We start from the raw sequence: 12,702 nt of genomic DNA on the forward strand, positions 1-12,702 counted from the left end.
TTATTATTATATTTTAAACATTTAAAACATAATAATAATAACAATAACATTATTTTATTATTAAATTATTAATTATTAATTTAATAATAACATTATTATTATTCCTAAAAGCCATTAAAAGCTGGAGATGATTATAATCATCTCCAGCTTTTAATGGCTTTTAGAAATAATAATAATTTACAAATAAAATGTATTATTATGTTTTAAATATTTTAAACATAATAATAATAATAATAATAATAATAATAATAATGTTTTAAATGTTTAAAACATAATAATAAAACATTTTATTTGTAAATTATTATTATTATTATTATTATTACTATAATAATGATAATATATTTCATTTCTTACCTGGCTTGTTCCAAGGTACCACCCAGCTCAAACAGACACCTCCCAACAAAGAATTCCCCCAGGCAGTAAGAACCCAGGCCTTGAAACTACTAGGCCATTAAATGCTAATCAAGGTGGCCAATGGCAACATCCACACCTACCTCAAACAGACAAAGAGTTCTTTCTCCCACCCTGGACACCATTCCACAGATATATAAACCTCATTTTCCTAGTTTTCAACAGGAAAATCTCACAATTTCCGCAGATGCCTGCCATAGATGTGGGCAAAACGTCAGGAGAGAATGCTTCTGGAACGTGGCCAGACAGCCCGGAAAACTCACAACAACCTATAACTATTTCCACTTCCTTCACCTGCTTCTGTGAACGGTTTGGACCAAAATAGTATTATCGAATCAGCTTTGGTAACAGATACGTTTAAAAGGTGGACTTCTTATTACAAAAGGAGAAAACTATAAGTGGATTAAAAAAAACCCTTTATTTATTTTTCAAAGAGTATTTAAGATGGATAATAAGGAACTATGGGAGGGATTGTCTTCCCTAAAATAACTTTTATTTTATTGGCACGGTCTCATCTATATGATGCTTTGACTACTGAATGTGTAACTAAAGATTTCCATTCGGCATCTTGAGTTGGATATGTATTTTTTGGATGGAGTGGCATTGCTGGAGGTGTTTCTGGGCCTCTATATTAGAGATATTTTTGTGTTTAACAACATCGTTGTTGTGGGTTTTCATTCCGTTTGTCCGGATCAGTAACTTTCTGGTGAAGCAATTACCTCACAACCAAAGTTGGAAAGATTTAATTCAAAAGCATGCAGTAGCGAACGCGACAAAGTTCCAACTGACAGTTTAGGTCATAACACCATTGTTCAGAATGGGTTTGGGGTCAGATGGTAAAGGGGGTTCTGTGTTCCCACTCAACTTAAATGTTTTCAGTCTGAAAAAGAAATCCTTCTACTCCTTCTCTCCTAACCCAGTGGTTCCCAACCTGTGGTCTGTGGACCACCAGTGGTCCACAAGAACGAAAAGATGGTCTGTGGTCTCACTGTTGCAACAAGGGCGACTGTTCTCGCAAAACCCTCTTATAGTGCCAACGTTTATTAAATACGGTTTTCTGCAGGCGAACAGATGGTGACTACTTGAGTTGGATATTATATTTTTTGGATGGAGTGGTATTGCTGGAGGTGTTCTGGGCCTCTATATTAGAGTTTTTTTTTTCGTTTAACAATGTTGTTGTTGGGGTTTTTCATTCCGTTTGTCCGAATTGGTAACTTTCTGGCAAAACAATGACCTCACAATCAAAGTTGGAAAGATTTAATTCAAAAGCATGCAGTAGCGAACGCGACAAAGTTCCAACTGACAGTTTAGGTCATGACACCATTGTTCAGAATGGGTTTGGGGTCAGATGGTAAAGGGTTTTTTAATAATAATAATATAATAATAAAACTTTATACCCCGCTACCATCTCCCCAAGGGACTCTGTGCGGCTTACAAGAGGCCACGCCCACAATACACCAGTAATAAAAGCAATAACAACAGTAATACAAAACAATAAAATAAAACTCATAACGGAAGATAAGCAATAAACATTAACAGTAACACAACGACGTTTAGAAACCTATGGCTGGGCCAAATGTAATAATTAATTTTTTAAATAATAATGCTGAGCATGAACAAGTGAGATATGACTAGGATAGAGTTTTCGGAGAGGGATGGGTTGTGCTCCCACTCACCTTAAATCAGCGTTTCTCAACCTGGGGGTTGGGACCCCTGGTAGGGTCACAACAAGGTATCAGAGGGGTCACCAAGACCATCAGAAAATACCTTATTTTCTATTGGTCATGGGGGTTCTGTGTGGGAAGTTTGGCCGAATTCTGTCGTTGGTGGGGTTCAGAATGCTCTTTGATTGCAGTTGAACTATAAATCCCAGCAACTACAACTCCCATATGTCATGGTATATTTCCCCCAAACTCAACCAGTGTTCACATTTCGGCCTAATGAATATTTGTGCCAAGTTTAGTCCAGATCCATCATTGTTTGAGTCCACAGTGCTCTCTGGATGTAGGTGAACTACAATTCCCAAATTCAAGTCAATGCCCACTAAACTCTTCCAATACTTTCTGTTCATTATTGGGGTTTTGTGTGGGAAGTTTGGTTCAGTTCCATCGTTGGTGGAGTTCAGAATGCTTTGGATTGTAGCTGAACTATAAATCCCAGCAACTAACTTCCAAATGTCAAGGTCTATTTTCCCCAAACTCCCACCAGTGTTCACATTTCAGAATATTGAGTATTCGTGCCAAGTTTGGTAGAGATCCATCATTGTTTGAGTCCACAGTACACTCTGGATGGAGGTGAACTACAACTCCCAAACTCAAGTCAATGCCCACAAAACTATTTTCTGTTGCTCATTGGGGTTTTGTGTGGGAAATTTGGTTCAATTCCATCGTTGGTGGAGTTTGGAATGCCCTTTGATTGTAGGTGAACTATAAATCCCAGCAACTACAACTCCCAAATGTCAAGGCCTATTTTCCCCAAACTCCCACCAGTGGAAAGTTTGGTTCAATTCCATCATTGGTGGAGTTCAGAATGCTCTTGGATTGTAGGTGAACTATAAATCCCAGCAACTACAACTCCCAAATATTGGGTATTTGTGCCAAATTTGGTCCAGTAAATGAAAATACATCCAGAATATCAGATATTTACATCACAATTCATAACAGGAGCAAAAGAACAGTCATGAAGTAGCGCATTTCTTTTTTGGGCGTGCTTTGCAAAATACGGCGATGCTCGCCTATGATCCTGCAGCGAGGAGTTCCTCGGCCCAAAAGGATACGCAGCGGAGGAATGCTTCCAAGCCGCAAATGCCAAAACACAACGGGCCGGAGTTTGTTTTCTGGTGCCAGGCGCGGTCTCGCCACACACACGCAGGGAGCAAAACAGAAACTGACCTACATTTGTTGTCTTCGTGGCATGACAGAGAACAAAGGCGCTCGCTAAGCCCCTTTTCATTCTCCGCGGCTTCCAAGAAAGGTCAGCTTTTTCCAACCTGCGACATTGCTTTTTCCATGAATGGAGCGAGCCTTCGCTGGACTCGAAAGGCGACACCAATTTGGCCCTTTGAGTTGAGAAAGGAAAAGAAACCCACCTTTATTTATTTCTTCCTCATTCCATCTTTTTTTCTGAAACTATGTGGTGTTGATGCCATCCTCCTCTATCCAAAGCCATGAGTAAACCACCTTTCTTGCAACAAATCCCCTAATAGATTGGGGGATTTGTAGTCTGAAAAGTATGACTCTCCAGCCATCGGCTTGGTGATGAACAGGGTGTGCTCGGTACATGGCATCGTGGTGCGCATGTGCAGGCAAGGGAGAGTGTACAAGGCTGGAGAGAGGCCCACACCAGCAGGTCCCTTCTGTGTGGGAAGTTTGGCTAATTCTATCGTTTGGTTTCAAAACACTCTTTGGTTGTAAGTGAACTATACATCCCAGTAACTACAACTCCCAAATGTCAAGGTCTGTTTCCCCCAAACTCTGCCAGTGTTCACATTTGGGCATATTGAGTATCCATGCCAAGTTTGGGCCAGATCTATCATTGTGCTCTCTGGATGAAGGTGAACTACAAATCCAAAACTCAAGGTCAATGCCCACCAACCCTTCCAGTATTTTCTGTTGGTCATGGGAGAACTGTGTGCCAAGTTTGGTTCAATTCCATCATTGGTGGAGTTCAGAATGTTCTTTGGATGTAGATGAACTATAAGTCAAGGTCTATTCCCAAACTCCACCAATGTTCACATTTGGACATATGGAATATTCATGCCAAGTTTGGTCCAGATCTGTCATTGTGCTCTCTGGATGTAGTTGAACTACAACTCCAAAACTCAAGGCCAATGCCTACCAAACCCTTCTAGTATTTTCTGTCGGTCATGGGAGTTCTGTGTGTCAAGTTTGGTTTAATTCCATCATTGGTGGGGTTCAGAATGCTCTTTGGTTGTAGATGAACTATAAATCCCAGCAACTACAACTGCCAAATGTCAAGGTCTGATTCCCCCAAACTCCACCACTTATCACATTTGGGCATATTGAGTATTTGTGACAAGTTTGGACCAGATCTATCATTGTTTGAGTCCACAGTGCTCTCTGGATGTAGATGAACTACAACTCCCAAACTCAAGGTCAATGCTCACCAGTATTTTCTCTTGGTCATGGGAGTTCTGTGTGTCAACTTTGGTTCAATTCCATCATTGGTGGAGTTCAGAATGCTCTTTGGTTGTAGGTGAACTATAAATCCCAGCAACTACAACTCCCAAATGACAAAATCAACACAACCAGTATTCAAATGTGGGTGTATGGGGTATTTGTGCCAAATTTGGTCCAGAGAATGAAAATACGTCTTCCATATCCAATATTTACATGACGATTCGTAACAGTTGTGAAGTCGCAACGAAAATAACGTTATGGTTGGGGGTCACCACAACATGAGGAACTGTATGAAGGAGTTGTGGTATTAGGAAGGTTGAGAAACACTTGTGTTAGTTTAATAAATAGACTTAAGCAAAGGGTTGCTTTCTCGACCCAAACGGGGAGCGCTATTTGCCCAACGTGCATCATCAGCCACAACTTCTACCCATCTTCTACCACAACTTCTACCCATCTTCTTCCAAGTTTGCCCAAAACCGAGAGAGATCACGAAGCACGTTGGACCGGAGAGGCGAGTCGCTTAACCGTGGCCCTGTGAACATTGTGCAAAACCATGTCGAGGAAGAGATTTAGTGTTTGCAAACATTAGACGTGGCTGAGAAGAATGGGCCCTTTGTATTCGACGAAAAAGCCAAAGTTGGGGCAGAGGGCCAGAGAGAGGCACACAATGGCAGGAGTGAGCTGTCAGTTTGACGCGCAGAAAGGAATCAAAACAGGTAGCGAAGCCGCCCAGAATAGCCGCGCCGTCCCCTGGGCTGAACGCATTTGCCCTTTTCTCCGTGGCGAGATATTTTATCCCTCCTTCCCCACCCACCCGATGGACTTTTTGCTCCGTTCTTCTGGCTTTTGGTCATTGTTTTTCTACTCTCTGGTGGGAAACATGGAGCTATTGAGTCATGCCAAGGAATGACGTCTGAATGAGACCAAGAGTATAAACGGCAGGAGCAAAACCTCGAGTAGGTGCTTTCACGAAGCACCAGAGGAAGAGAAGAAAAGGGGGGTGCGACTGCAGCGGAGAGCAAGGATGGAGCCCGAACGGCAGATATTTTGTGCCGAATTCTAAAGAGTAAATTGGATTAAATGTGTGCTTTTCACTTCCAAGAGATCTCCAAACAGCAGATATTTTGTGCCGAATTGATTCCTTTCTTTTCGACTCCCGAGAGAACTCCGAACGGCAGGTATTTTGTGCCGAATTGACTTTTCTTTTCAACTCCCGAGAGAACTCAGAACGGCAGGTATTTTGTGCCAAATTGACTCTTTTCTTTTCGACTCCTGAGAGATCTCCGAACTGCAGATATTTTGTGCCAAATTGAGTTTTTTCGACTCACAAGAGAACTTCGAACGGCTGGTATTTTGTGCCGAATTGATTCTTTCCGACTCCCGAGAGATCTCCAAACGGCAGGTATTTTGTGCCAAATTTATTATTTTCTTTTCGGCTCCCAAGAGATCTCCGAACGGCAGGTATTTTGTGCCGAATTGAGTCTTTTCTTTTCAACTTCCAAGAGATTTCCGAACGGCAGATATTTTGTGCCGAATTGAGTCTTTTCGACTCCCGAGAGAACTCTGAACGGCAGGTATTTTGTGCTGAATTGATTCTTTTTTTTTTCGACTTCCGAGAGAATTTGAGTGGCCCTTCACAGCAGGAAAATAGGACTTTCTTGAAACTTGTTTGGGAGGAAGAACTTTGGGGGGAATGAAAAACTGAGAAATTATGAAAACTTTGACTTTGCAAATAGAATGGAGCAATTCTTTTCTCATTTCTATTTCTTTTCATTCCCCTTTGAGTCATCTCAAAAGGCTCCAGCCTTGATCACTTGCAGTTCTGGGGATCGATCTCTCCAAAGGCGTTGACCTTTCCCACCTTTGTCCGTCTGCTCATCGCCTGACATGTTCCCCTGGAAGAAAGCCTCCAAACGCCAACCGGTGGCCTGCCCCAATATCATCACCCCAGACAGAATCCCCCCGTTCTTGATCCCGCCCAACCTGGCTTCCATTCAAGACCGGCGTATGTGTAGGAATCAAATCCATGAAGAGGTTGCCCAGGAGGACAGCGAAGAGAACGCGGACCTCCAGACCAATGGACCTCTCCAAGATGCCTCCTCCATGCCTCAGCTCCCCGGCCTCCCTCTCCTTCCGGAGAGTCCGCACACTCGCCGCCGAGAGTCCCTTTTCCACAGCGGACAGACGCCCCATCGGAGCCACTTCACCCGTATCACAACTCCGCAACGGAAGACCCATTTGGCCCCGGAGAGTGACACGGCCTCCTCCACTGAGACTTCCCCCTATAGCTCCCCGCTACTTATGCGTTCCTTGGGTGCCCTCCCGTTGTGCCGTGGCTACCGCCGGAGGTGCGGAAGCCGTTCGACCATTGCGGGCATGGCTTCTCGGCCGAGTTCTTTGTCCACAGAGGAGACCAGTTCTACCGATACAAGCCCCAGCTTCCCCCGCCGAGAAACAGAGCCTCCCTGGGGTCACTTCACCCCTACGTCCTTCTTCCCGCTGGACTGGGTCCGCTGCCGCGAGAGGCTCACCAAGGAGGTGATGCTAACGGTGAGCAAAGGAGGGCGAGTGAGGCTCTCCAGCGAGTATCTTCAACCCCAAGGGAGACTCCGTATCCGGTTAGTGAGTGCCGAGGCCTTCTACCCATCCCATTGCGACCCGAGGCACATTCACTGTTGCGTCTCTCTCCGGTTGCGCCCCGGGGCCAGGCAGAGGCAACGCAGCGCCGTGGTGAAGCGGAGCCGGGACCCCATCTTCAACGAGGACTTTTTCTTTGAGGGTCTCTTGGTCGACGATCTTCCCCGGCTGAGCCTCAGGCTCAAGGTGCTGAACAAGGGCTCCGGGATGCGGAGGGACGCCGTGTTGGGCCAGTGCGACGTCCCGCTCGATTCACTCTTACCCTGAAAGGCTTGGACGATGGGAAAGAGGGCATGCTGATCAAATCTGCTACTGTGAGGACGATTGGGAACTATTGACTGGCCAAACCTGAAAGGTGCTTCCCAATGGATCCTCTTTCTCCATCCGGGAGAGAAGAAAGGGTCTTATCCTGGGTCCAGTGCTATTCAACATCTTTACCGATGACTTGGACAACACAATAGAAGACATGCTTATCAAATTTGCAGGTGATGCCAAATGGGAAGAGATGGATAATAACAGATTAGACCTGGGCCAAAACAAATCAAATTGAATGTAAGGTATTACACTTAAGCAATGTACAGGTATAGGATCAGAGGCACAGTCCATGGGAAAGGGATCTAGGAGTCTTAGCACACCACAAGCTGAACAGGAGCCAATGGTGTGATGTGACAGCTGACAAAGCCAATACAATTCTTGGCTGCATCAGTAGAAGTCTAGTATCTAAACTGAAGGAAGTTATGGTCCAACACTATACTTCTTTGGTCAGGTCTCACCTGGAAACCATGAACCCCTTTGAGGAGCAGCTTAGGAACCTAAGGATGTTTAACTGAGAGGTGACATATTAGTCACATTTAAGTTTCTGAAAGGTTATCCATTGATGAGGGAGTCAACTTGTTTTCTGATGCTCCAGAGACAAGGATCCCAAGCTGCAAGGAAAGAGATCCCACCTAAACATTAGGAAGAACTTCATGATGGTAGGACAATGGATTTGACAATGGATTGTGCTGCTGCCTAGGAATCTGTCGGAGCCTCATCCTCTGGAAGTTTTGAAACAGGCAGCATGGACATCTGTTGGGAGAGCATGGATTGTATCATCCTGCACAGCACACAGATCCCCTCAAGGTGTACTTCACATCCTGGTGCACTTTGGGATGGATGATGGGATACGCAGTACTTTTATCTGCTTTGGATCGGACTTCTAACGACCATGACAACCCCCACGAATGACGGACCGGGATCAACTTTGGACTGGATGGACTTTGGGGGTGTATTCCAACTCTAGGGAGGATGGACCACAGATGATGGAATACATAGTACTTTTATCTGCTTTGGATCGGACTTCTAACGACCATGACGACCCCCACGAATGATGGACCTGGGTCAACTTTGGACTGGATGGACTTCGGGGGTGTTTTCCAACTCTAGGGAGGATGGACTACGAACAATGGAGTATGCAGTACTTTTACCTGCTTTGGAGCCAACTTCAAGCAACCATGACGACCCCCACGAATGATGGACCTGGGTCAACTTTGGACTGGATGGACGTTGGGGGTGTTTTCCAACTTTAGGGAGGATGGAATACACAGTACTTTTACCTGCTTTGGATTGGATTTCAAATGACCATGGCAACCCCCACGAATGACGGACCTGGATCAACTTTGGACTGGATGGACTTTGGGGTTTGTTTTCAAACTCTAGGATTCTATGGAAGGCTCTGATGTCACCTCCATAGAGGTGGAGCTGCAGGACGAGTTTTGTGTGTTGGGCCCTATTATTGTCACTAAAAGATGTTCTTATTTTTTGACCCCATTGACCCACAACTGAAAGAATGTGGAGTCTTGAATGTATCTCTGAAAACCAAGAATAACCAGCGCCTTCCTTATTTTTGGTCCATGTGCTGAACCACTTTTTACCACCAGAGGAAGCTGTTGGCTGACGTTCTGCTGCTCTTGGTTGCCACCAATTCCACAGAACATTATTAAGTGCCTGAACAAAAGGATTTTTCAACTATCCTCAAGTGACTCAATGGGGTGGGGTTCATGTGATGCTTTAATACCCCAAACTATGACTTGGATGGCTCTTTTGTATCACCATAGGACTCCCAATGGTGCGCTAATAAAATGCATACCTCACGCAACGTGGTCTCCATCTCTCTCTCTTCTAGCAAATTCAGGAGGGTGAGTACCAGTATCTATGGAAGGACAGGATAGATGGATAGATGAACTAGGGAGGGATGGATAGAAAGGACAAAAAGGAGGGAATGAGAAGGTTAATAGATCGCTAGATAAATAGATATTAGTAAACTTAGTTCTGATTGAGGTGGGGCAGATGGATGGATTGATGGACATGGTTATTGAGGGATGAATGAAGCTAGAGCAGGCATGGGCTAACTTTCTAACTTGGGGGCACTCCCTGCCTGGTGATGGATGGATGGAAGGAAAGAAGGAAGGACAAAAGAGAGGAAGGGAAGGATGGAAGGAGAAAGAGAGAGGGAAGGAGGGAGAAAAGGTGAAAGGGAAGGATGGAAGGAGAAAGGGAGGTGAGGGAAGGAGGAAGGAACGAAAGAATGAAAGAGAAAAGGGAAAGAAGGGGGGGAAAGGTGGAAGGGGATGGAGGGAGGAAAGACAAAAGGGAAGGAAGGAAGGAGAAAGGGACAAAAGGGTGGAAGAGAGGGATGGAAGGAGAAAGGGAGTTGAGGGAGGAAGGAAAGAAGGAATGAAAGACAAAAGGGAAAGAAGGAAAAAGGGTGGAAGAGGAGGGAGGGAGGGAGGGAAGACAAAAGGGAAGGATGGAAGGAGAAAGGGAGGTGAGAAGGAAGGAAAGACACAAGGGTGGAAGGGAATGGAGATAGGAAAAAAAGGGAAGGAAAATGAGAAAGGGAGAGAGGAAAGAGGGAAAGGAGGGAGGGAAGGGAAGGGAAGATGAAGGAAGGAGAAAGAGGAAGAGAGGAATAAGGGAAGGAAGGAGAAAGAGGGAGGTGAGAAAGGGAAGGGGGACGGAATGAGAGATGGATGGATGGATGGATGGATGGATGGATGGATGGATGGATAGATAGATAGATAGATAGATAGATAGATAGATAGATAGATAGATAGAATTCCTGGGCAGATAAATGAAACTGGATAGACTGAATAGATTGTAAGGAAGAACAGAGAGAGGGATGCTAAAATAATTGAGAGGAGGAATGGATGGATGGATGGATGGATGGATGGATGGATGGATGGATGGATAATGATTTGGGCAGATAAATGGAGCTAGTCTGAATAGATCGGAAGAAAGGATAGAGAGAGGGATGATAGGATAGTTGAGTGGAGGGATGGATACATTAAGTATCTGGATGGATGGATGGATGGATGGATGGATGGATGGATGGATGGATGGATAGATAGATAGATAGATAGATAGATAGATAGATAGATAGATAGATAGGAGACTGAAAGTGGAAGGAAGTGAGGAAGGAGGGAGAATGGATAGATAGATAGATAGATAGATAGATAGATAGATAGATAGATAGATAGATAGATAGTGATTCCTGAGCAGATAAATGGAGCTAGACTGAATAGAATGGAAGAAAGGACAGAAAGAGGGGTGATAGAATAATTGAATGGAGAAATTGATACATAAATTAGTGGATTTATGGATGGATGGATAGAGAGAGAGAGAGAATTCCTGGGGCAGATAAATGAAGCTGGATAGACTGAATAGATTGGAAGGAAGGACAGAGTGAGGGATGATAGAATAATTGAGTGGAGGAATGGATACATAAATAAGTGGATGGGTGGGTGGGTGGGTGGGTGTGTGGATGGATGGATGGATGGATAGATAGATAGATAGCTGGATAGATAGATAGATAGATAGATAGATAGATAGATAGATAGATAGATGCAGTAGATAGATAGATAGCTAGATCAGATGGATAGATAAATACTGTAGATAGGTAGGATTCCTGGGCAGATAAATGAATAGATTGGAAGGACAGAAAGAAGGATGATAGAATAAATGAGTGGATGAATGGATACATAGGTATCTGGATGGACGGACGGACAGATAGGAGAAAGGGAATGAAACAGATCAGTGGATGAATAGGTAGCTAAGTAAATAGACAGCAACCTGATTTCTAATCCTATGGCCTGATTGTTTGACGTCATTCTTCCTCCTCCATTGTTGTCATGACATTTAGTCTCTTGTCCCTTTTTTGCGTCCCTCTGGCTTTGCTCCTCCTTCTCCAAAGCCATTAAAAAACCTTGATGACTGTGCAATGGAAAACCCTAGAATCAATATTGAAGCAGAGCGCTATTAGACCATCTGTCCAAACCAAGTCTTGTTTTCCTTTTGTTGGGGTCAGGGATGTATTCTTCGGCTGGGAAGAGAAACGAGGAAACTGGGTGCCAGTTAGATGTTTTGAAACCGCAGAATGTGGGCAAGCAAGTTCTCAGAAAGCAAAGGGCACCTGTGATCGATGGAAAATACACTCTGACATTATTAAAATTCAAAGCACCCCCGACAGATGGCCACCCAGCCTCATTTATTCTCTGTGGCCTAATGCATTGAAATTCCACATTTTAGTTGCCCCTTAGAAGTACTTTCTTGATTGTCAAAGTAGTTGGCCAATAGACCCAATTGCCTAGAGAGGTGTTAGGGTCTCTATAACTAGGTGCCTTCATCAAAAGTCTGGACAACCATTTGCTTTGGATGTTTACAGTGGAGATCCTGCATTGAGACTAGATGGCCTCGAGGGACCCCTTTCTCTATATCATAATCCCACCTCTATAATTATATAGTAATACAACAATTCTGCCCCCGTAATTCCAGACACATAATAAAAGTGAAAATGTGTGTGTGTATGTGTGGCTAGGGTGTCCATTTACACAGGCTCCTGGTGTTGGTCGTTCTCCTTGCTATCTTGTGTCAAGAGCTTGAGTTCATCTCATTTATTTCCCCATCCTCTGTTGCTTTAATGCCTATGTGAGCCTGCCTCTTGGTGACTAATGGAGGACCCTGTGTACTTTATTGGAGTTTTCTTAGACCAGGATCTCCTATCCTGGTGCCGACCAGAGCTGACCCTGCTTAGCTCCCAAGTTCAGACAAGAACAAGTGACTTTTGGAGATATATATATACACACACACACACACCTGTATTGGGTGTTGGTCGCTCTCCTTACTGTCCTGTGTCAAGAGTTTGAGTTCATCTCGTTTATTTCCCCCATCCTCTGTGCTTTAATGCGTATGCAACCCTGTCTCTTGGCGAGTAATGGGGGACCCTGTGGACTTGATGGGGTTGTCTTAGACCAGGATCTCCTATCCAGGTGCCGACCAGAGCTGACCCTGCTTAGCTCCCAAGTTCAGACAAGAATTGATCAGCAACTAAGAGGATTGGGGAGAATTCATCATGATGTATAGGAGTTGTATGTACTGGGATGTATAGTTCACCTGCAATCTAAGAACTGCACTCTGAACTCCACCAATGATGGACCTGGAACTCACTTGGCACACAAAACCCCCATGACCAACAACA

General features: G+C 44.3%; 1 protein-coding gene across 1 annotated transcript; it reads left to right on the top strand.

The window, feature by feature from the left end:
- Nucleotides 1–4,736: 4,736 nt before the first annotated feature.
- C2CD4D (C2 calcium dependent domain containing 4D) lies at nucleotides 4,737–7,780 on the top strand. The gene has a single exon (XM_060758103.2). It carries the CDS (start codon nucleotides 6,438–6,440, stop codon nucleotides 7,452–7,454), a length of 1,017 nt encoding a protein of 338 aa, XP_060614086.2. The 5' UTR covers nucleotides 4,737–6,437; the 3' UTR covers nucleotides 7,455–7,780.
- Nucleotides 7,781–12,702: the final 4,922 nt, after the last annotated feature.

The sequence above is a fragment of the Anolis sagrei genome, chromosome 12 (assembly GCF_037176765.1).
Source record: "Anolis sagrei isolate rAnoSag1 chromosome 12, rAnoSag1.mat, whole genome shotgun sequence".
Classification (NCBI taxonomy): domain Eukaryota; kingdom Metazoa; phylum Chordata; class Lepidosauria; order Squamata; family Dactyloidae; genus Anolis; species Anolis sagrei.

Coding starts and splice junctions, on each gene's coding strand:
- C2CD4D (XM_060758103.2), top strand. CDS start 6,438: ATGTTCCCCTGGAAGAAAGCCTCCAAACGCCAACCGGTGGCCTGCCCC.